Here is a 23,384-nt window from a genome sequence, read left to right on the forward strand (position 1 = left end):
GATATATAAAAAAAATACGCACTTTTGTGTCGAAAGGTTTTATGTTAATAATTGGGTATGTAAATAAATATTATTATTAATAATAATAGAACCTATTATAAAAATAAAGTAAGCATTATAAAAATGCATCACAAGTAGGGAGACGACAGATATTTCTGTCTCGTTTCATCTCATGCTCATGTCATGTTCTAAGTGTGTATGTATGTATGTATATATGTATATGAGTGTGGGTCTGCATATGTGTGTGTAAAGTGTATAATTGTCAAATGTATATGTAAAAATGGTTGACAATAAATGTTTTTCTTTCTTTCTTTCTTTCATGCGTGAACTTGCTAGTTAGCATAAATTAAAATTCAACAAAATATTACAATAATGTAATTTAATTAATACCATAATGTATCTGTATTATTACTTAATATAAATTAAATATAAATGTTAAATTTATAGAACAATATTATTTATTTAAAAATATAATTTTATTTGTAGCTCTAATTGGAGACAAATGAAGGTACTTATATCATAATATATTAAAATATATAAGTGTAAATGTAGGTAATAATATTTTGATATTAATTAATATATCTTTATGTGCATAAGATACAAGTGTTCGTTTATGATTTCAAATTAACAGCACTAAATGCATTAGAAATTATAAACGATTTTTACATAAAAAAAAATGTAATTGAAAAAGTTGTCTGTCTGTCCGTTTTTGCTAATCGTTTGGCACACCCAAATACATGATACAATAATTTTAATATCTTGTATAAATTTGGTTCTATTTGTATAAAATAATCCTTCACACTATTACTGTGATATGTCCGTAATGAAATACATTTTAATTATATTAAAAGTATTCTAATGAATACTTTTAACATAATTAAATTTAATTAAAATGTATTTCATATTAAATGTACTTACATTTAATATTTTATTAAGTATGTAATTTATTTATATTGTTAACCGTCTTAACACGAATAGTTTTATTGTAGGTAGATACAGGTGGAGAGGTAAATACCTATATTTACCATAATTTCAGTCATGTTAAGACCCGCTTAACAATATAAATAATAAATATAATAAATAATAAATAATAAACATAATAATAAATAATAAATATAATAATAAAGTTTATAAATTAATAGAAATCTTATTTATTTCACTTATTGTTAACTTTTGCGTTTAATAAACTATTATTTTAGTTAAACACGAATAATTTTATGGTACAGAAATTATTAATTCTATTGCTGTTTCAAATACCCATATTTAATTTCACAGGTACCGGTGTCAGTCCGCAGAAGGTTCTAGAACAAGCCACCAGGCTGGTCCACGACAAGTATAACTTCTTCGAAATGACACTGCAGATAGAGGAATTCAACGACGGCATGGAAGAGTGTAGCCAATGCAAAATGCCGCAATCGTGATCGTATTTATATGAACAGAAGGCTGATTATGATGGATACTATAATAAATAAAGTAAGATATGCAATATCTTCTAGGCTACAGATTTATCTAGCTGTATCTCGGGGTTTTGCCCGAAATAATAGTCCTACATTCGGTGATATTACCGATAAATATCTAGAGGTAATATTTTTAAAATCGGTCAAGTATTTTTGGTGTTTATTCCCAAAAAACTACATACAAATGATCAAATTTTTATTTCACGGTAAATATCCCGCTTATGTACTTTTGCCCGTATATAATACTATTCGGGGTTTTGCCCGAAATAAAATTAATACACACGGTGATATTATCGATAAATATTTTTAATATCAGTCAATATTTCGTGTTTATTCCTAAAAACCCACTTACAAATAATGATATTTTTATTTCACGGTAAACATCCCGCTTATGTAATTATGCCTCGTATAGGACACTACTATACTCGATGATATTATCGATAAATATTGTTAATATCGGTCAAGTATTTTTCGAATTTATTCCTAAACATACATACAAATAATCAAATTTTTATTTCACGGTAAATATCCCGCTTATTTAATGTTTAGTATTTTTCAAGTTTATTCCTAAAGAATACAGACAAATATTATTATTATTGTTATTTCTCGGTAGATATCCCGATTATGCAATATGTACAATTGGTATTTTAATTAATTATTATTATTAAAATTCATAGTAAATATTACAGTGGTTAATTTATTAAAATATATATATGTATTAATGAAAAAAAATATTTATTAATTCTGCATATTGATTCCTATGTTGATAAATATAGCAGTTGTTAGATGTATATAAATATAAATGCGTGTTGCATTTTTATAATGGAATTATATAAACTTATATTGTTTGGAAATTATATTTTTTATACATTTTACTGTGTTACAAGTGTAAATAATACTGAAGTGTGTTATTTTGTATGTGTAAACATTATGTTATATTTTTATGCATGATATTCTTTATTATTATATTGCAATATATAAACATGATATGCCAAATGTATAATTACGTATATTTGGAACTGCAAAATGTATAAATATAATTTTATACAATTTTCCGAGTCATGCGTATTTTGATTAAATATAAGATTTTCATCAAAAATTGATGAAAAGGGTATAAATTCCCTACAACTTCCATACAGAATAACCTAATTATGATATAAATATATATTTATATCGCTGTTTTATTATACAAAGAGAATATTGAAATGTTTAACGCACCGGCTTACTTCCGAGGGTCGCGGGTTCGATTCTTTGCACGATACAAGCATTTGTATTCATTAGTATGAGTATTTGTATCGGTCTGGAGATTTTCTATGTATAATATGTACGTCTGACTAAAAAAAATCTATGTATTTATATCAGTTGTCTAGTAACCATAACACAAGATCTGCCTAGTTTGGAACTAGATGGCGCTGAGTAAATTGTTCAGGGTTATTATTCATTATTTATATTGTAAACCGGTTCTTAACACGAATAATTTTATGGTAAATAAAGGTATTTACCTCTCTCGACGTTTCGACTAGGTTGCACTAGCCGTGGTCACGAGCTGACTGGAGTAACAGCGATGTCAATGTAGATAGGTGCCAGCAGTTTTTTCATCTACCGTCACTAGATTGTTCGTGTTAAGATCCGGTTAATAATTTTAATAGGGTTATTATTATTTTATTATTAAATATTGATAGGTGAAGTATATAAGTTTATATGTGAATGTAATATACATGTGAGTATACTCATCAGTCTGGTAGTCTAAAATGTAGAATTATTGTATGATTATAAAAGAACGCATTAGAATTTATGCAATATATATATGTAATAACATAGTTTTATATTGTATTCTACAATATGGATTTGATATAACAACGAGTTGTAATTAATTTTTTAAATCCTATTACAAATCACCAAAAGTAATCATTTTAGACATTCACCTATCAGATATTTATTTTCGCAATGCAATTTGTAAGTATATAATTCGTGATTTCTATTTAAAATGTTTAATATTACAGTTGATTTGAATTATGTATACAATATATACATAGTTGTGTTTAAAAGTGTTGATAATCCGAATTTATCACAAGTATTCTAGTGTAATTGTTATACTATTAATTTAAGATTGCAATGTAAAAAATACATTATTGTTCATAACAAAGAGTTTATTATTCAACGCCTTTTCTTAAAGCTGGTACCTTGAAATCTTTTGTGAAATTATTTAAATTAAATCAAAAATCATTTATTCATGTAGGACATTTTAGCCGCTTATGAACGTAAAAATTTTTCGCTACTATCGAGTTCAATATACAGATTCAATTGAGAAGAACTAGTAAGAGACTCAACTAAATTTCCTTTTTTTTTTAATTAATTAATTTAACTTAATTTTTTTTGTAATATGTGACAAAAGTTACAGTACCTACATTTGGGGGAATGAACACTATGCGGCATTTTCTACTAGTCTGATAGGTGAAGGTGAAAATTATGGTTGTCGAATATTTGGGTACTCATTATAAAGCAATTTGCATGACGGCTGAAAGAACTTAAATAGGTGAGTCTACAGCAGAGAGAGGGTCCCCGAGGTCCCTACATATTATACCTTACAAATAATAAACAGAACGTTACGAGGGTCGTCAGTGCCGATTATATTGCCAAAGCAGCCTACCACCGTCACGAGATCTATCTTTGGAAATTTTTAAATATAATGTAATAGTAACATCGTGAGTAGGCGTAAACTTTATGTTCGTGACTTTATGTTAATGTTCCATGTAAAATGGACTAAATGAATAAAATACAATTTTAACAGAATATTTTGTTCACATGTAGACTGCCCCCCCCCCCCCCCATCCCTCATTAAGGCGGATAAATTATTAATACACCCCTACAATTGTACTAATTCTTTATTTAAATAACAGATGGCGTTGTCGTGATACTGCCATTTGCTCATCGTTAGTTCAATCATTCCACAGTTCCTCTCAGTCACTCTAAGCTTGACTCTCTTTTGGGTTAAGTCCGCCACTGTACGCATTTATTCTTTAAGTCGTATAATTTCTATTGTACAATAAAGTATTACAAACAAAAACAAACTCTATAATTTAAATGTATTAGTATACATATATATATTTATATATTTAATCTGTAAGAGTATATTCAACATAGTTGATGTAATCGTTAGGCAGGCACCCGGTGGTAGCTATAGCCCTGAAGTATGAAGCTGAGAGGCGCGGCGTACGGGTGCGGCTTGGGGATTCATAATCCACTTCGTATAGTCCAAATCTTTCCCTGAAACATAGGGTACAAAACCCTAGTGATACCAATAAAAAATGACGATACTTCCATACAACCTATCATCTCCCCTTTCAACCCCTTTACCGCATTAAAAAGTAGCCAGTAGCCTACCTCAGGATCTGTACCAAATGTGTGTATGTACCAAATTAAATTTGAATCGGTTTAGTAGTTTTAGCGTGAAACAGACAGAGTTACCTTCGCCTTTATAATGTTAGTAAAGAGGTATGTTATGTTTACATTATTAGAATACGCTGACTGGCCACCTAGAACATCATAATCATCATAAACAAAGGTGGCATGAAATTCACAAAACACAATATGTTGCGTGTGCTATTTCATTAAACATGTTGTGTCCATCTGTGTGTTCATATATATCGTTAGAACCTTCTGTTATAGTCAAATTCCGACCGTTATTTGAGTCTTTATCGAACATTAGGTAGAGTTCATAGCTTGGAAGCCTAGTGTTGATTGCCCCCCCCCCCCCCCTCCAATCGATCCTCCTTCCAATTCAAAATTACGACGGCCTGAGTCGAGGTTCGAACCCCTAGCGGTGCCCTCAGACTAAAATCGTATCCGTCAGGCGGGAGTTGGCCTTCAGCCGCTCCATAAGTCCTTCCGCGGGTTTAAAGCGCCAGCTGCACTCGCCCCCTATGAAGGTGAAGCTGTAAAGGCCAGCTGTGACCAATAGCATAAGAGCAGTCCGAAAAAAAAAATTTGTCCATTGCAAGAGTTACGTGCTGTTATTCTCTTCTCTTCTGTTCTGTTCTGTGTATATACAAAAATACTTACGAGTATCCTCGCATCCATTCAAAGTTATCCAACAGACTCCAGTAGGTATACCCTATAACCCTGCACTTGTCCTTGTAAATAGCATCATGAAGGGCCCTCAAGTACCCGTCGATGTAGTTCACCCGCTTTGGGTCATGCAGCCCGGGATGAAGGGAGATCCCATTCTCTGTGACCAATATGTTTGGGTTGTTGTAAGTATTTTTCACCCAATTCAACGCTTTCCTAAAACCCCATGGAACAACCTGGGAATTATATAAATACCTAAGTAAATAATTTTGGAAAATTTAAACAACATCACCTGGGAATGGGGATTGTTATTAATGTGGATTCTTGACCCCGAAGCTAACAATGTATGGTACATTACCCCGAAGCTAACAAAGTATGGTACATTACCCCGAAGCTAACAATGTATGGTACATTACCCCGAAGCTAACAAAGTATGGTACATTACCCCGAAGCTAACAATGTATGGTACATTACCCCGAAGCTAACAATGTACCATGTCAGGTTGTAGGTTAACCTCATATGGTACATTGTTAGCAAAGGTATATAACGCGGTATATATAAACGCTGGGGAAAAGGGATTGTTAGTAATGTGGAATGATGATCTCATTGCTAGCAATACCATGTCAGGTTGACCTCGAAACCATCGTGATAAATTCTTCGTGAATTTGTCACGATGGGCTAACTGATCTGACCTCATACTCATCTTATCATCTTCCACTGGTGCCCCGCCAGCATAAACCGTTAGCGCAGACGGGTGCACCATTCCATAATCACACATAAAAAAAATGTATATAAACGTACATTGTACATAATATATAACGCATTAAGCGGTTCCCTCTGTACACAGAAACACACACTGAAACACGTAATTTTTATATATAAAGACTAGCTGTTCAGGCAAACGTGGTTTTGCATTAAAATAAAAAAAAAATTTAGGGTGGACTACCCCTAACACTGTGACAAGAGAATCTTATATATAAAATCATGTCACAGTCGTGGCACAGTTTTCGTTCCCATACTCCTCCGAAACGACTTGACCGATTCTCGTGAAATTTTGTGAGCGTATTGAGTAGGTCTGAGAATCGGCCAACATATATTTTTCATCCCCCTAAATGTTAGGGGTAGTCCACCCTTACATTATTTTTTTTTTTAAGGCAAAACAACGTTTACCGGGACAGCTAGTTTTATATATAAGATATAATTCATCAAGTATTTTTTAAGTTCACCAATTTTAAAAGATAAATATAAAAATATTCAAGTTTTTCTATTAATAAAATTAGTATATAAGTATGTAGGTATTTACCTTCAGCCAAGTCGAATTTGATTTAGGCCATTCAGCTTTCTGACTCGTTTTTACACCCATATCGTTCTGAAACGATGGTACCGTACTGGTTTTATTGTCGCCTGGGCTGACCATAAACGTGGTATAATGATTCAATCCAAGGAAATCGAAAGAGCCTTTGATTTCTTGTATTTCTTCACTAGTGAATTGTGGGAGACGAGATCGAGCGAAATTCTGACGTTTGGAGTTCTCATCTATTCGTTTTCGCATGATCGGAGGATAGTCACCCTCGTCTGTGAGTATGGGGTGAGCGAACCAGCCGTACTGAAAATAAAGTGATAAGTATTGGGAGATATTCCGAGTGATATAAATTAGATTTTAAAGGAGTAAGAAATGGTACAACGTAAACGTAACGTAAGTATATATATGAACCTCTATGTTCATTCAAGATACAGTTCTTTTGTTATACAACTGGATCTTATATTACTGCCCTCTGCTCCATTAAATCGAGATAGATTTAATGGAGCAGAGGTAATGAATGATTAAATTTTGACTCATTCATTAGCGATAATTTAAGGAAATAAGCTATTTAAACCAGACTATAATGGACTAACGCCTGCTATTCTGGAGGGGATATCGCCGCTGAATAATTTCCGAGTCTCTTGAGCCCTGTATCGTATGCGGAGCCGTTTGTTCAGTAGTCATAATGGTGCAGTGTGAACGCGCGGAGTTTGAACCTGTTACCCATCCTGCTGTTGTGTTCTAATGGTATTACCATTACAATAAATATTTTCTAGGCTCCAAATATGATTTTGTCCCATTTGGTGTCGAGACCCTTGGTCCGTGGGGTCCTAGCGCTATAAGACTTTTTAAGGAAATAGCAAAAAGGTTAGTCGACATCACAGAAGACCGAAGAGCTGGCATATACCTCGGACAAAGAATTAGTCTAGCCAGTATCTTTGAAACCTTGCCTAAAGGGACAATATATTTTAGTTATTATATTATATTTTTTAAGGTTTTTAATTTAGGTTTTTTGTTATGTAATTAAGTTATGTATGTATAGTATGACAATGTAAATAAATTTAATAAATTGTGTAACATTACTGTTATGTATCGACGGGTCTGGCGTGTATTGCAAACTGATACCCACAATTCGCAGGGGATGTAAAGCACGTCATTATCTTGTATTTTTATTAAAAAAATAAAAAAGTAATTCAATTAGTTTCTTGCTAATTCTTCTCAATTGGATCTATATACTGAACTGGATGGTAGGGAAAAAATTATAATATAAAAAGTTTGATGTTTATAAGCGGTTAAAATGAATAAATTATTTTTGAATTTGTATTTATAATATTATTATGAAACTTATTATTAGCTATACTATTGGGCTTGTATCATATATATATATATACTAGCTTTTGCCAGCGGCTTCGCTCACGTTAATTTATCCCCTTAGTGGTGGAATTCTTTCTTAGGGCATGCCTACGTCGTAGTAGATTTATGCATGCAAAGTCTCAGCCCGATCGGTTTAAAATTGACAAAGTTTCATACAAAGTTTCATCCCCTATTTTATCCCTTTGGGAGTAGAATTAATCAAAATCCTTTTTAGCGGATGCCTACGTCATAACATCTACCTGCATGCCAAATTTCAGCCCGATCCGTCCAGTGGTTTGGGCTCTGCGTTGATAGATCACTGTGTCAGTCACCTTTGAATTAATTATATGTAGATATGGTTTCTACCATGAAAATTACTTACGGTAAACTGCCTTGCTGTTTCTGCGGCGTCTTGATCCTCCTGAGACGTAGTTATAGGTTCCATCCACGCTATGTCCAGCGTGATCCCAACAGAACCTAGTATTTCATAATTATTTAATAAATATTATACAATTTAACTTAACATTTCTGTCATAGATACCGAAGGTACTCCATCGTTAGTCTATGCCAAAGTATAGTAATCAATAATATATCTCTGTGGCCGACTCTCTTCACTTACTCTATGTTTATTAATATGTTATGTTCTAAATTAATTAATATGCGTGTTTATAAATATATATGTAAGTATTAGTGAAAAACAACATTAAAGAATATAAATATAGTCTATGGGGACGCCGTACCCATAGAGTATTGGATTGTGTGTACTAAAAATAGATTTAAGACAAATTACTTAATAAATTGATTTCTAGAGATAACTGAAGAGTTTTTAGCGTCTATATTGTTACCGCTATTATTTATGTTTATGTTGTGTTCTTATAGCAGCAGCGGGAAAGAAGGAGGTGAAATGAGGAGTCCAGATTGTTGTTATGTACATATTTATAATTACGAAATATTTACAATGAATATATAGGTATGTACAAGAAAGTGATTCGGTCTCGAAATGACAGGCCTGTTATTTTTTTGCTCTGTCGTAACTAGGCAACGGTGTTGGCGCGCGAGTATAATTAATTCGCCACAAGTTTAAATTAAAATTAATACAAAACTTGTGTAGTTTTGTATTAATTGTAATTTTAACTCTAATAGAAATCTATAACAGGTTGTTATCAATCAAGAAATCAATCAAAATCAATTTATTATTTTGTATTTGTATTATTTACAATTACAAAATAATCAATTGAATCATACAATAAATAATTATAACTGTCATGATAAGCAGTCCCGTATCGTACCCGGCCCAAAAGCCGAACCGTTCCTGTCCCGTTGGGCTTGCAGCGATTCCGTGCTGATTTGTCAGAGAGATCCTTCGAGCGAGATAAAATCCGGAACGAGGATCATAGCCTATATCCACGCTACGATAATTTCATAATTAATTAATTATTTATTTACTAGTAATCTCTACTCTAAAATAATGGGTATTTATAATACCAATTATCTATACACATAAATAAAATTGGAGTGTCTGTTTGTAATATTGAAATAACCGTTTTTTACTACATGCATATTAATATAAATACGGTACATACAACAAAATAATATTTTTTACAATTTTTGTCTGTCTGTCTATCTGTTTGTTCCGGCTAATCTCTGAAATGGCTGGACCGATTTTGACGGGACTGTTTTTGGTAGGTAGCTGATGTAATAAGGAGTAACTTAGGCTACTTTTATTTTAGAAAAATAAAGTTAAATTCCACGCGGACGAAGTCGCGGGGACAGCTAGTTTTAGTATATAATATGGTAATGCACTTGCAACTTCCCTGGTGTTTTTTTTTTTTGTGGATGATAATGGAATGGTACACCCGCCTGCGCTAACGGTTTACGCTGGCGGGGCACCAGTGGAGGATGATAAGATGAGCATGAGGTCAGGTCAGTTAGCCCAACGTGACAAATTCACCAGGAATTTAACACGATGGTTTCCAGGGGGAACCGCGTGGAGGTCGACCTGATATGTTACATTGCTAGCAATGGGGTTATCAATCCACATTACTAACAATCCCTTTCCCCCCACTCCCCTGGTGTTGGGCGACGGTAATCACTTACCATCGTATTAGCCTTAAGCTCGCTTATCCCCTATGCCATAAAAAAGCAGTTTTTATGAAGGGATGCCCTTCCAATCGATACCCCATCCGCCCCACTGATCGATCCCCCATCCAATTCAAACGGGGATCGAAATTACGACGGCCTGAGTCAAACGCTCAGCGGTGCCCTCAGACTAAAGTCGTATCCGTCAGGCGGGAGTTTGCCTGCAGCTGCTCCATAAGTCCTTCCGCGGGTATGTAGTGTCATCTGCACTCGTCCCCCTATCTTCCGGTGAAGCTGTAAAGGCCTACTGCGCCCAACAGTATTGGAGTAATCCGAAAAAAAAAATGAAAGAATGCGGACGGATACTGTGGGATACCCACTGAAGTATACAGATTTTTCGCAAAAAAAAAGTTCGCACTCAAAATCGCTGTAGTGCCAAATTGGATTCAAATATGCATACAGTTCATAGAGGGCTTGTTAAATTGTAATATATTCACCCTGCTGTCTACATTTAACGATGCATCTGGCTACCCCGCTTCAGATACAAGTCGTGAAGGTAATATACTGTTATTATGATCACTCACCCTGCTGTTGATCTCTGTACTCCTTATTGTACAGAGTGTAAACCTTCCCATGAGCTCTGAGGACGTTGTGACCACACATGTAATCTTCGAAGCCGCTGGCCTGACCTCCTGGAGCGTCATTTCCACCGTAACCGTCTTGACAGAAGGAAAGCGGCTCGTTGAATGTCAACCAGAATTGGACTCTGTCGCCAAACTCATTGAACAGCACCTGAATGACAGAAAATAAATAAATAATCCACTGTATCTTTACTAAGCGACTGTGGTGAAATTGCGGGGAATCGGAAGAGGACCTCCACCACGTTGTGTGGGACATATTCCGAAAAGCTGCTGGAGGGGATACGTCGTGGTGAAGACGAAGGAGAGGGTCCAGTGTACTACCCGGACTTGGTGTCTACTGAGGAGAATAATCAGTTCGCGCATCATAACGAGAGGACTGCTGGTGGTACGCGTTCAAGAAGGAAGGACACCGCTGAAGACGGAGAGCTGCCGGCACCGAAGCCGTCCATGTTTCTCCGCTGCCCCAGAAGGGGAGAGTGCGAGGGGACAGAGTAGAAATAATTTGTAGGGGTCAAGAGAAGCTTTTCAGCGCCCAGATTCGGCTAGTATAACCGAGAGGTTGGAATGGCCATGGGTTGGTGGAGGGTTGTATCTTTACTAACATTATAATTTTGAAAAAATAACAAATTAGATTAATTTTCCTATAATTATGAAAGTCAATGAAATTTGAGAGACGAATAATCTAACTTATATATAAAAAAGAAGATGAAACCTCAATTAACAGGTAATAAATTATATAAAGTAATGTTATTTCTCTTGACGATCTCGGTTGTCTAGCGGTCTAGTACACCGCTTTAAGACCGATGGTCGCGGGTTCGATTCCTCGCGAGGCACAAACAATTTTATTCATGAGTATGATTGTTTGTATCGGTCTGGGTGTTTTCTATGCATAATATTAATGTATTTACAAAAAAAAAATTCTATGTATATATGTATCAGTTGTCTAGTACCCATAACACAAGCTTTAGCTAGCTTAAATTGGGTCTAGATGGCACTATGTGAATTGTCCTGAGATTATTATTATTCTATAACATTTAAAAAATTACAGTTACCTATACAAAGACATCTCATTAAAGGAGACTCATAGGGTAGTCTTAAAATTAAAAAAAAAGTACCAGTAATAAAATAAAAATAACAACCTAACTTAAGAAGTAGTGGTGCCATACTGGGGACAATTTTATTTAGCTTTTTTTTATTATTTTTTTCTCCGGTTAAAAGACTGTCAAGTGTCACATGATAACATTTTCAGTGCTATTCATGCATATAAGTGACAGTTGTAGATGTACTGACTGTGGTGAAATTTCAGTTACATAAAAAATTACCTTTGCATAGTCCGCAAAATAATCAGCCATAACGGGGTTCGTCCAGCCGCCGAGCTCTTGCAGTATTTGTGGTAAGTCCCAGTGGTACATGGTCACTAATGGTTCTATATCATTGCGGCGTAACTCATCGATCAGGTCGTTGTAATATCTTATTCCATCTTTGTTGACGTCACTATAAATTAAATAAAAACTAAGAATAGACTCACTGAGCAAATACCAAGTTTAGAATATTACTTAGTTGCGTATGAAGATGGCCTTTACTTAAGTGACGAGCGTGCATGGCAATAGTTTTTCATGCACGGGATTTTCATTTAATGTTAGACATAGACACCTATATAAATATAGATTATAAAAAAAAGTAATTCAATTGAATTTCTTGCCAGTTCTTCTCAATTGGATCTATATACTAAACTGCACGGTAGGGAAATATTAAAACTATAAACATTTGACATTCATAAACGGCTAAGATGTCCTATGATTTTTGTAATTTTTATTTTGGAACCTATATTGAGCAAATTATTAAACGGGATACCGTAACAATATAATTTATATTTGGATGCAGTGACTGGTATTCTTGATCCTTAGGTTACGTATCGAATATCCCGCGACTCCGGCTATAGGCGCTTCGTCAGGATACCATGGAGTTTTTAGTGAGTAGGAGTCTCACAGTACTCGCGGCCTTCCCCCGGCGGCGAGTCTCCATGAGGGATTTTCTCCAAGTAAAAAAAAAAAGTTACGTATCGAATACACCAAATTTAAATCATGCTACCTTTAAAACCTTTTCCTTTCTAAAGTTTAAAAAACTTCTTTTATCTAACTAAAACTTCCTTTTTCCTTTTTAAAGTCAAGGATGGAAACTTCTTTCCATCCTTGACTTACACCAAAAAGGTTGAGAGTTCCAACGTGAAAGTCACCAGAACAAAATTCTTTGTGTGATGAATCGGTGAAGGAAATACCGAATTTAAAACCAAAAAAGGGCTGTAGGCTTGTCCCGTTGTACGTGATATTGAAATACCAACAAATTTTGGGGTTTTAGGTGTTGGTTTCGCCACGACGTTGAGATTGTAACAGAAAATAAAACTCTGACTCCCCATCTTGTATAACAACCGCGACGGCATGTTCTTATCACTTAGCAAATAAGCAGTTACGAGACGTGGGTCAATTATAGGAAATCTGATACCTAACACACCATATAGAGTTAGTGAACATGGTTCAGATTTGTACACGGTTAGTCCATATATTAAACCTAGTAAAACGACTACAACTAAACGTATATAAAAATGTACTTGATAAATCCAGTGGGCAGAATCCTTGGCCAGGATATGGAGAAGCGGTAGAAGTTCACCCCCAACTCCTTCAGTAACTTCACGTCTTCTTTGTACCGCTGGTAGGAGTCATCTGCCACATCCCCGTTATTGTGATCAAACACCCTTTCTGGGTGCTCATGAGTGTAGCGATCCCAGATGCTTTCGCCTTTTCCTACAGCAGAGAAGAGAGTAGAACAGAAAACGTTTATTGGATACAAAACAAAAGAGTATGTAAAACTGGCTCTCTTCTGCTACGTCGTATTGAAATATACAGCGAAATATGGGCATGTTAAGTGTTGCGTTCACTGTGACCTTGACAATTGATAATACATCTGACTAACCCATTCAGGGTAGCAGTCGTAATGGTACTTATGTAGAAATGTACTCGAAAGAAAAAAATTAAACGAATAATTAATATGGACCATATTAGAATTGATAGAAAGAACACTTGAAATCGGGAATTTCAATCTATTAGTATCATGAATATATTGATTTTTTTTTATTTTTGTTCCGAAATCATATATTTAGTCAAATCAAATTAAATTAAATCAAAGCATTTTATTCTTGCAGATCTATCACAGACTCTTATGATATGGTAATTCTACCATCAGTTCACAGTGCTTTTGAGTCAAAAAGAAACTCAGCTCTTATTCTTCTCGAACGAGCTTGTACAATTCCAAAAATATAGATTAAATTTTAATTTTAATTAGAGATAATGTAGGGACCCTCAGCATACGCTATAGCATTTCTGTTACAAGGAAATAATTTAATCGGTAACCGTAACCCGAACAGACCAGTTCCAATATTTCATCAAAAATGCAATATTCGAGCTGCTAGTAGCTCGGATATTGCATTTCATACTACAGATCATCGTGTATTGTATATTGCGTATCTTGAACTCTATTTCCGCATTTAGCGTCTCGTTTGGCCCGTTGTTCAAACAAATCACTGTAGCATAGACCAATCAATCAAAAGAGATAAGATATGTACCTGATACATTCCATCCCCCTTCAATCTGGTACGATGCAGTTGCAACACCAAACCTAAAATTCTCGCCGAAGCATAACTTCGTGTTCGTTATTGAAGCGTTCGTTCTGTAAATAGAAAAGAAAACTGAGAGTTGATAAAAAGCATCTATCAAAGCGCTATCATATTGTCGTATCATGTTTATGGCTTTATTAGTCATTTGTACATCTGTTGATGATAATCAATTGATAAGAATATATAAAGTACATAAATTAATCATCATACGTGAATCAAAAACTTTTTACTTGAGAGGAGTATGAAATTTCGGACGTTTATAGTTTATATTCAATAATTTCGCTTCCTGTTGTCTATCTTTACCTATGTATGTTTTGATCTTAAAAAACTACGCGGATTTTACGTTTCTTTTAATAGATAGAGTGACTCAAGAGGAAGGTTTAAGCTATATAACATCCCACTACTAGGGGGAAAGGGATTGTTAGTAATGTGGACTCATGACCCCGTTACTAGCAATGTACCATGTCAGGTTGACCTCCACGCGGTTCCCCCTGGAAACCATCGTGATAAATTTCTGCTAAATATGTCACGATGGGCTAACTAACCTGACCTCATGTTTATCTTATCATCCTCCACTGGTGCCGCGCCAGCGTAAACCGTTAGCGCAGGCGGGTGCACCATACCATTATCATCCATAAAAAAAAACATCCCACTACTGAGCACGTATCTTTAATCGAGCGATAACCTATAGTCCACACAGCAAAGCCGCGAGTGGAAAGCTAGTATTCACGGGATTGTTAGTAATGTGATCTTATGACACCATAGCTTGCAGTGTATCATGTCAGGATAACTTATACGCAGTTCTCCTTCAAAACGGTAAAGTCCTGGTGAATTTGCGACTATGTAGTAACTGACCTGAACTCATTTTATCATCCTCTACTGGTGATATGACCTCATACTCATTTTATCAACCTCTACTGGTGCCCAGCCAGCGCAAACCGTTAGTGCAGGTGGGTTCATCAGTCCATTATCATCCATAAAAAATACAAGTTGCTATTAAAGATGTTATGATCTCTTATTCTGCAATTTCAATAACGAAACTGCATCAAAATCTGTTGCATGGTTCAAAAGAAATAAGTAGAGAAAAAGACAGACAAAAACAGATTCTGCTCTATACCATTTAAATTCGATAAAAAGAGAGTCAAAAATATTCTTTACAATGTATTTTATTTAATCAGAGATAAATAAATTTATAGACAGATTTGGACTCTAAACATGTCTTTCCATATAGTTCTTTTGTGTACATTTGTTTGAAACTGTTTTATAAAACAAAATCGCTGTCGCTGTCTGTCCCTATGTATGCTTAAATCTTTAAACTACGCAACGGATGTTGAAGCGGTTTCTTTAAATTCAACATTGTTATTGTGATTGTTTGCTTCATTCAAGAGTGATTCAAGAGGAAGGTTTATATATATAATACATCTACAACCGTACGAAGCCGGGGCGAGTAGCTTGTTTTTTATAAACACTATATTGTTTTGTGACATAGGTCAATACACTATTTTACGACTACACCAGTACCGTTTTCTTCGCTCGTCGTCTTGATCTCCATCCTTCACAACATTAAATATGTAAATACATAAATTTAATGAATGTACACATCTGATAATAAGAACAAAGGATATGGTAAGAGGCGGGGTACTTCTTTTTTATTATATAAACTTATTAAGCCAATTATCAAAATAAGTCTCTGCTGAGTAATTTTCTGCTGTACAGTGGTCACAATTTGAAGATCTCAATTTTATTCTATGCAAATGAGCCGGAAACTGCCCATGTCCCATACGAATTCTATTAATCGTTGTAATGTATCTTCTAGTACTATAAGAACGCTATAGATGTAATTAATAGTTGATTTGTATTTGTAGAATGTAATTGTTTGGCTGAAAAGAGATTTCCAGGGCCGTAAAATACTTAATAAAAAAAAAATAAGAACAAAGGTATATTCCTACTAAATGAATCATATGATAAGCATACTGTTAATTACTATACAACTGTAAGCCGCAGTTTTACTTGGCGTTTAATTTGAAAGGAGTGACAGTCGATTCATTCCTATTAACCGACTTCAAATAAAGAAGGTTTTTAATTAGACAGTATTTTATTTATGCAAATGCTACCTCATAAATATTTTCTACGTGAATCAAATTTCATAATTATACTTTTTTATTTCTGAATTTTCCTTGAAAAACAAATATAATTATGAAATTTGAAAAACTCTATTGCTGAAAATTGTTATAAAATCCGTTGCGATGATTTTGTAAAACAAAACAAAACTATGTAAAGATCTTTTAAATAGCTCATTAATTTATATAACAGTTTTACTGACTAGCAACATACATACAAACAATTAAATTATTCACATATTAAAGATAGCAAAGATATGTACTGTATACTAATTCCATATAATTCAATACATAATGTAATAAAAAATTAGATAACGTATAAGAATTCATTACAAACTAAAATTTCTATTTGAGTAAAAGCTGATTAAAATGAATCATCAAAATTTATTGGTGAAGTACGTATTGCACAAACTTATGCCAGAGCAGATACAATCGTATTCATGAATACAAATGTTTGCACTGTGCGAGGAATCGAACCCGCGACCATCGGAAGTGAAGCGTGTACTAAATCGCTAGAGCAACGAGTCTGTCATATATATTAACATTTTTTTTTATGGATGATAATGGAATGGTACACCCGCCGGCGCTAACGGTTTACGCTGGCGGGGCACCAGTGGAGCATGATAAGATGAGCATGAGGTCACTCTTCTTAGTCCATCGTTATTACATTAAACAATATATGTCATCATCTGCTTCTTCCTTATCCCATTTATTTGTGGTCGTAATATGTTTTTCTCTTCCATTCATCCCTGTTCGCAGTCATCGCGTTATTTACTTCCTTTCTTACCATATCATCTTTCACACAGTCCATCCATCTCTTTTTCGGCCTAAACATTAAACAATATATGTATGTTACATTAAAAAATCACCAAGAATTCGTCACGATAGTTTCCAAGAGGAGAATAGTTTCCAACCGCGTGGAGGTCAACCTGATTTGGAAATTTGCTAGCAAGATCGTCAGTCCACATTACTAACAATCCCCTTTTCCCCCTATATTTACATACTATAAAATGAAATCGCTTCGGCTGTCCGTTTACTTAGATCTTTTAACTACTCGACAGATTTTAATGTAGTTTACTGCAATAGATAGAGCAATTCAAAAGGAAGGTTTATGTGTATACATGAGTGTTATAGTATAGAGATTCAAAGATTTGTAAGGCATCCGTGCGAAACCGGTAGGGTACCTAGTTTTTTTTTAACCTGGACATTTAACACAGTGCCACTTAGTCCCATGGTAAGCAGAGCTTGTGTTAAGGGTACTACACAACTGATATAAATACTTAGATATGTAAACACATAATATATATAGAAAACATCCGACACAAAGAATCATACTTTTCAATAACATATATTTACACTGTGCGAGGAATCGTACCCGTGACCATCGGAAGTAAAGCAGTATCTTAAACTGCTAGACCACCGAGAGCGTCCAAATATATATATTACATAACAATATATATTATGTGTATCAATTATATTATTTAAACCAAAAATCAATTCAATTCCGACTGTCCGAATGATAAGCATATTAAAAATAACTGCATTCCATATCTATACCGGATTTATATGTACCGTAATTAGTATACTGTACGCTAATTCACATTCATATTTGTTACAATATTTTTAAGATAGTCTCGGTGATCTAGCCGTTTAGCACACCGCTTTATTTCCGATGGTCGTTGGTTCGATTTCTCACACTTTACAAACTTTTGTATTCATGAATACGATTGTATCTGTTCTGGCATAAGTTTGTGCAATACATACTTCACTAATAAATTTTGATGTTACATTTTAATCAGTTTTTACTCGAATAGAAATTTAGATTGTACTTCGTTATCAATTTTTTTATTACGTTATGTATTGTATTAGTATTCAGTACATATTTTTACTATCTGAAGAATTTAATTGTATTATCGTTGGTTTGATTTCTCACACTTTACAAACTTTTGTATTCATGAATACGATTGTATCTGCTCTGGCATAATTTTGTGCAATTACTTTACTAATAAATTTTGATGTTACATTTTAATCAGTTTTTACTCGAATAGAAATTTAGATTGTACTTCGTTATCAAATTTTTTATTACGTTATGTATTGTATTAGTATTCAGTACATATTTTTACTATCTGAAGAATTTAATTGTATTATCGTTGGTTTGATTTCTCACACTTTTACAAACTTTTGTATTCATGAATACGATTGTATCTGTTCTGGCATAAATTTGTGCAATACATACTTCACTAATAAATTTTCATGATACATTTTAATCAGCTTTTCCTCAAATAGAAATTTAGATTGTACTTCGTTATGAATTTTTTTATTACGTGATGTATTGTATTTGTTTCCTGTACATATCTTTACTATCCTTAATATCTGAAGAATTTAATTGCATTATCGTTGGTTTGATTTCTCACACTTTTACAAACTTTTGTATTCATGAATACGATTCTATCTGTTCTGGAGTAAACTTGTGCAATACATACTTCACCAATAAATTTTTATGATACATTTTAATCAGTTTTTACTCGAATAGAAATTTCGATTGTACTTCGTTATCAAGTTTTTTATTACGTTATGTATTGTATTAGTACACAGTACGTATCTTTACTAACTTTAATATCTGAAAATTTTAATTGTATTGTTGCTGGTTCGACTTCTCACACGTTGCAAACATTTGTATTCATGAATATGATTATTTGTATCGGTTTGGCAGTTTTCTATGTATATTATGTATGTATTTACAAAAAGAAAATGTGTTATTATATAATACTGTTTAATAATTTGTCGGATAAATAGAAAAATGGCAGTATTCAAAATATAATATTTTTACAAGCATTTAATGTTTTTAATTTAATTAATTTTTCAATTATTTTTATTTTTAAAGTTATAAATTTACACAGAAGTATTATATATAATTTTAAAAGTATTCAGATAATGATTAAAACAGCGTGGTCAATTTAATTGACTTATATAAAAGGAGGTAATTCTAACTTCTAATTTTGAAAAATGACATTTTTCTATTTCATCGATGAATTCTTTTTGATCTACGTAAAATTATATTATAATCGGGAATTAGTCTAATTCTCAATTTTCAATTTTGATTTATGGAACATACCAGGATGTAGTCTTTTTACTACTACTAAATGCAAATAACTTATTGAGAGTCTGTTGAAATTCTTTTTTTTATAGCATTGAGGAAAAACGAGTTAAGGCTCACCTTTTTTTTGTAAATACATAAATATAAGTTAAGTTACATAGGTATATACATATTATACATAGAAAACACCCAGACCGATACAAACAATCATACTTATGAATACAAAATTATTGCACCGTGCGAGCAATCGAACCCCCGACCATCGGAAGTGAAGCGGTTTTTTTTCGGACTACTCTAATGCTGTTGGCCGCAGCTGGCCTTTACAGCTTCACCGGACGTTAGGGGGCGAGTGCAAATGGCACTTCAAACCTTACTTATGGAGCGGCTGAAGGCCATCTCCCACCTGATGGGTACGACTTTAGTCTGAGAGCACCACTAGGGGTTCGAATCTCAGCTCGTATTTCGGCCATCGTAATTTCGATCCCCGTTTGCATTGGATTGGGGAATCGATCGGAGGGGGTATGATGAGGTGTCGCTACATAGAGTATACCGGTGAAATAATTGTAGGAGTTATTGTAGTATGGAGGATTATTATACAGTGTTTCATCATCATTACATAGTACAAAACAAAGTCGCTGTCGCTGTCTGTCCGTCTCTATGTATGAATCTTTAAAACTACGCAATGGATTTTGATGCGATTTTTTTAATAGATAGAGTGATTTAAAAGGAAGGTTTATATGTATAATACATCTACACCCGAGCGAAGCCGGGGCAAGTAGCTAGTTATAGTATAAAAAAAGGGACGCTGTTCGCTATTTTGAAATTCCAGTTTAGAGTAAAAAATTTTACTTTTGTTATGAGGCATATAATGTTGCCATTGACATAATTATCAATGTACCAAATATTAGAGAAACTCTAGAAAATCTTATTATACATTTAGTAATGATATGTTGTAATTAAAATAATGTAAATTAAATATTGTAATAGGTAAACTTGCAACAGTCATGCTCGCTATAAGTTCGAACTTGTGGTGGCGTGGTGGACCCGCTCAATGTGCTATCTAATATGGTTGAGTGCAATGATGGCTGGCTCATCCGTCATACTCGTGAACGGGTCCTTCTTGTGGGGACTGGTTTGTTCAGGTTACGAACACTGATTAGACTATTTGCTTTTGCAATAACAATTGCTGGTGGTCACTCTATTCTCCCAAATTTGAATTTATAAATGTTGTATTATTGTAAACATGTACAACATTTATTTGAAAAGAATACGAGTTGAGTTTCTTGTCAGTTCTTCTCATCTCGATATCATTCCGAACTGACGGTAGATTTGACATATCATAAGAGTTTGTAATAGACCTACATGAATAAAGATATTTTGAATTTGAATTTGACTAGTGGATTGTTAGTACTGTGGACTCATGACCCCATTACTAGCAATGTACCATGTCAGGTTGACCTCCACGCGGTTCCCCCTGGAAACCATCGTGATAAATACCTGGTGAATTTGTCACGATGGACTAACTGATCTGACCTCATGTTCTTCTTATCATCCTCCACTAGTGCCCCGCCAGCGTAAACCGTTAACGCAGACGGGTGCACGATTCCATTATCATCAATAAAAAAAACTTTGACTTACCTGCTCCAGATGACAGTTAAAATGGTGACAATAATTTGTAACTTCATAATTCGATGGCACAGTGACCGTCGGCGAACAGCAATTGGCAGCTAGTGAGACACTATCGCGCCGTATATTGATATCGAATATAATAATAACAAATTATCCATATACAGGATGTACCTAGTTGTGTTGTGAGTCACTCTGTATTATTGTATGGTTGCTTAAAAAGGATGTTTTTAGATTTTTGTCGAGAACGGTGCACTCGACTGCTCCAACGGTTTTTCGAATTATTGTAATCTTGGACTTTACAGTTTCCTGGAAGAAAAAGCGTAAGGCAAGCGTAGGGTAAGAGCAGAGGACAGTCCAAACCTGCGAAAGGAATTATGACTGAGCAACTCCTGTGTGAATTCGAATCCCTAGCGACTTTTTTTTATTGATGATAATCGAAAAGTTCATTTGCATACGCTAACGGTTTACGCTGGTCGGGCACCAGTGGAGGATGATAAGATGAACATGAGGTCAGGTCAGTTAGCACATCGTGATAAATTCACCAGGTATTTATCACGATGGTTTCCAGGGGGAACCATGTGCAGGTCAGCTTTTTTATGGATGATAATGAATTGGTGCATCCGCCTGCGCTAACGGTTTACGCTGGCGACGTATCAGTAGAGGATGATAAGATGAGCGTGAGGTCAGGTCAGTTAGCCCATCGTGACAAATTCACCAAGAATTTATCACGATGGTTTCCAGGGGGAACCGCGTGGAGGTCAACGTGACATGGTACATTGCTAGCAGTAAGATCATCAGTCCACATCACTAACAATTTGTAGGTCAGTTTGACATGGTACATTGCTAGCAATGGGGGATCGAATCTGCGACTATTATACGTAAAGCCGCGTGCAAAACCGCTAGACCACTAGACTTATAAAATACTAGCTACCCACCCCGGCTTCGCACGGGTGTACATGTATTATACATATAAATGTTCCTCTTGAATCACTCTATCTATTAAAAAAAACACTTCAAAATCCGTTGCGTAGTTTTAAAGAGCATACATAGGGACGGACAGACAGCGACAGCGACTATGTTTTATACTATGTAATGATGATAATAGAGTATGTAATATGTAAATAGTATATTTATTCGTTTACATATAAGTTATTGTTTATATATGTAAACATATAAATATATTATATTGTTATATTTTTAATTACGGACTGTATAAAGCCTGCAGTTATCAGAAGCTACGAAAAGGGTCGTTGCACTTTTCATTTATTTATTAAGTATATAATCAATAATAATTTTAATTAGTAGGTAGGTCATTAGGTATGCTAATAATCTACCTACCAATTAATATTATCTCCACATATATAAAAGGAGTTCAAGTTGAGAGAACAATATGATGTAAGCGTTAACTTAAGTTTATATTTCTATTCTTGTATTACATATGTTAGGGTTCACATCGATATTGTCGAAAAATCTGATATTTTATATTAAAAGAAGGTAGTTTCATTATTACTCGGTATCGTTAAACTAGTTGCATATAACCCCCACTCATATCTTCTCTGTATAAACGGGAGGGTTTTTGTAGGCCGCGGCATTCGGTCTTTGAGCACAGGATGTGCTGGTTGTATTTTAATTGCTAAAGTGAATTGTGTTAGAGACATAGTTAAATTAATGTTATATAGTTGTTATTTTATTATAATACATACTTTTACTAGTACATAGAGTTGATATATCTAACACATAGTACAAAACAAAGTCGCTGTCGCTGTCTGTCCGTCCCCCTACGATCGATCCCCCGTCCAATTCAAACGGGGATCGATATTACCACGGCCTGAGCCGAAATTCGAACCCCTAGTTGCCCTAAACTAAAGGCGTATCCGTCAGGCGGGAGTTGGTCTTTAGCCGCTCCATAAGTTCCGCGGGTTTGGAGTACCATCGGCACTCCCCCCTGTCGTCCGGTGAAGCTGTAA

General features: G+C 34.5%; 2 protein-coding genes across 6 annotated transcripts in view; one reads left to right on the top strand and one right to left on the bottom strand.

Annotated features, from left to right (window-relative positions):
• Nucleotides 1–1,821, top strand: part of LOC131850091 (proton-coupled zinc antiporter SLC30A2-like) — a 34,787-nt gene extending 32,966 nt beyond the window's left edge. For all 5 annotated transcript variants that reach the window (XM_059200266.1, XM_059200258.1, XM_059200279.1 and 2 more), the window contains one exon: nucleotides 1,276–1,821. In XM_059200266.1, the coding sequence (XP_059056249.1) occupies nucleotides 1,276–1,421 (146 nt within the window). In that variant the 3' untranslated portion in view covers nucleotides 1,422–1,821. The remainder of the gene's footprint in view (nucleotides 1–1,275) is intronic.
• A 2,715-nt stretch (nucleotides 1,822–4,536) lies between these two features.
• LOC131850071 (myrosinase 1-like) lies at nucleotides 4,537–21,519 on the bottom strand. The gene is made up of 9 exons (XM_059200226.1): nucleotides 21,427–21,519; nucleotides 14,521–14,624; nucleotides 13,510–13,702; nucleotides 12,224–12,395; nucleotides 10,845–11,052; nucleotides 8,564–8,658; nucleotides 6,829–7,131; nucleotides 5,520–5,761; nucleotides 4,537–4,724 (listed from the first exon to the last, which is right to left on the bottom strand). Exons 1-9 carry the CDS (start codon nucleotides 21,471–21,473, stop codon nucleotides 4,574–4,576), a joined length of 1,515 nt encoding a protein of 504 aa, XP_059056209.1. The 5' UTR covers nucleotides 21,474–21,519; the 3' UTR covers nucleotides 4,537–4,573.
• Between the last annotated feature and the right edge of the window lie 1,865 nt (nucleotides 21,520–23,384).

Source organism: Achroia grisella, unplaced genomic scaffold (assembly GCF_030625045.1).
Source record: "Achroia grisella isolate CSIRO2021 unplaced genomic scaffold, CSIRO_AGI_Agris_v1 utg11170, whole genome shotgun sequence".
Lineage (NCBI taxonomy): Eukaryota > Metazoa > Arthropoda > Insecta > Lepidoptera > Pyralidae > Achroia > Achroia grisella.

Excerpts from the sequence above, each read along its gene's own strand:
- LOC131850071 (XM_059200226.1), bottom strand. The coding sequence starts at position 21,473 with ATGAAGTTACAAATTATTGTCACCATTTTAACTGTCATCTGGAGCAG. Across the intron at positions 14,625-21,426 it reads TTAACTGTCATCTGGAGCAG|AACGAACGCTTCAATAACGA; the intron begins GTAAGTCAAAGT and ends TTCTATTTACAG. Across the intron at positions 8,659-10,844 it reads GTACAGAGATCAACAGCAGG|GTTCTGTTGGGATCACGCTG; the intron begins GTGAGTGATCAT and ends ATGAAATACTAG.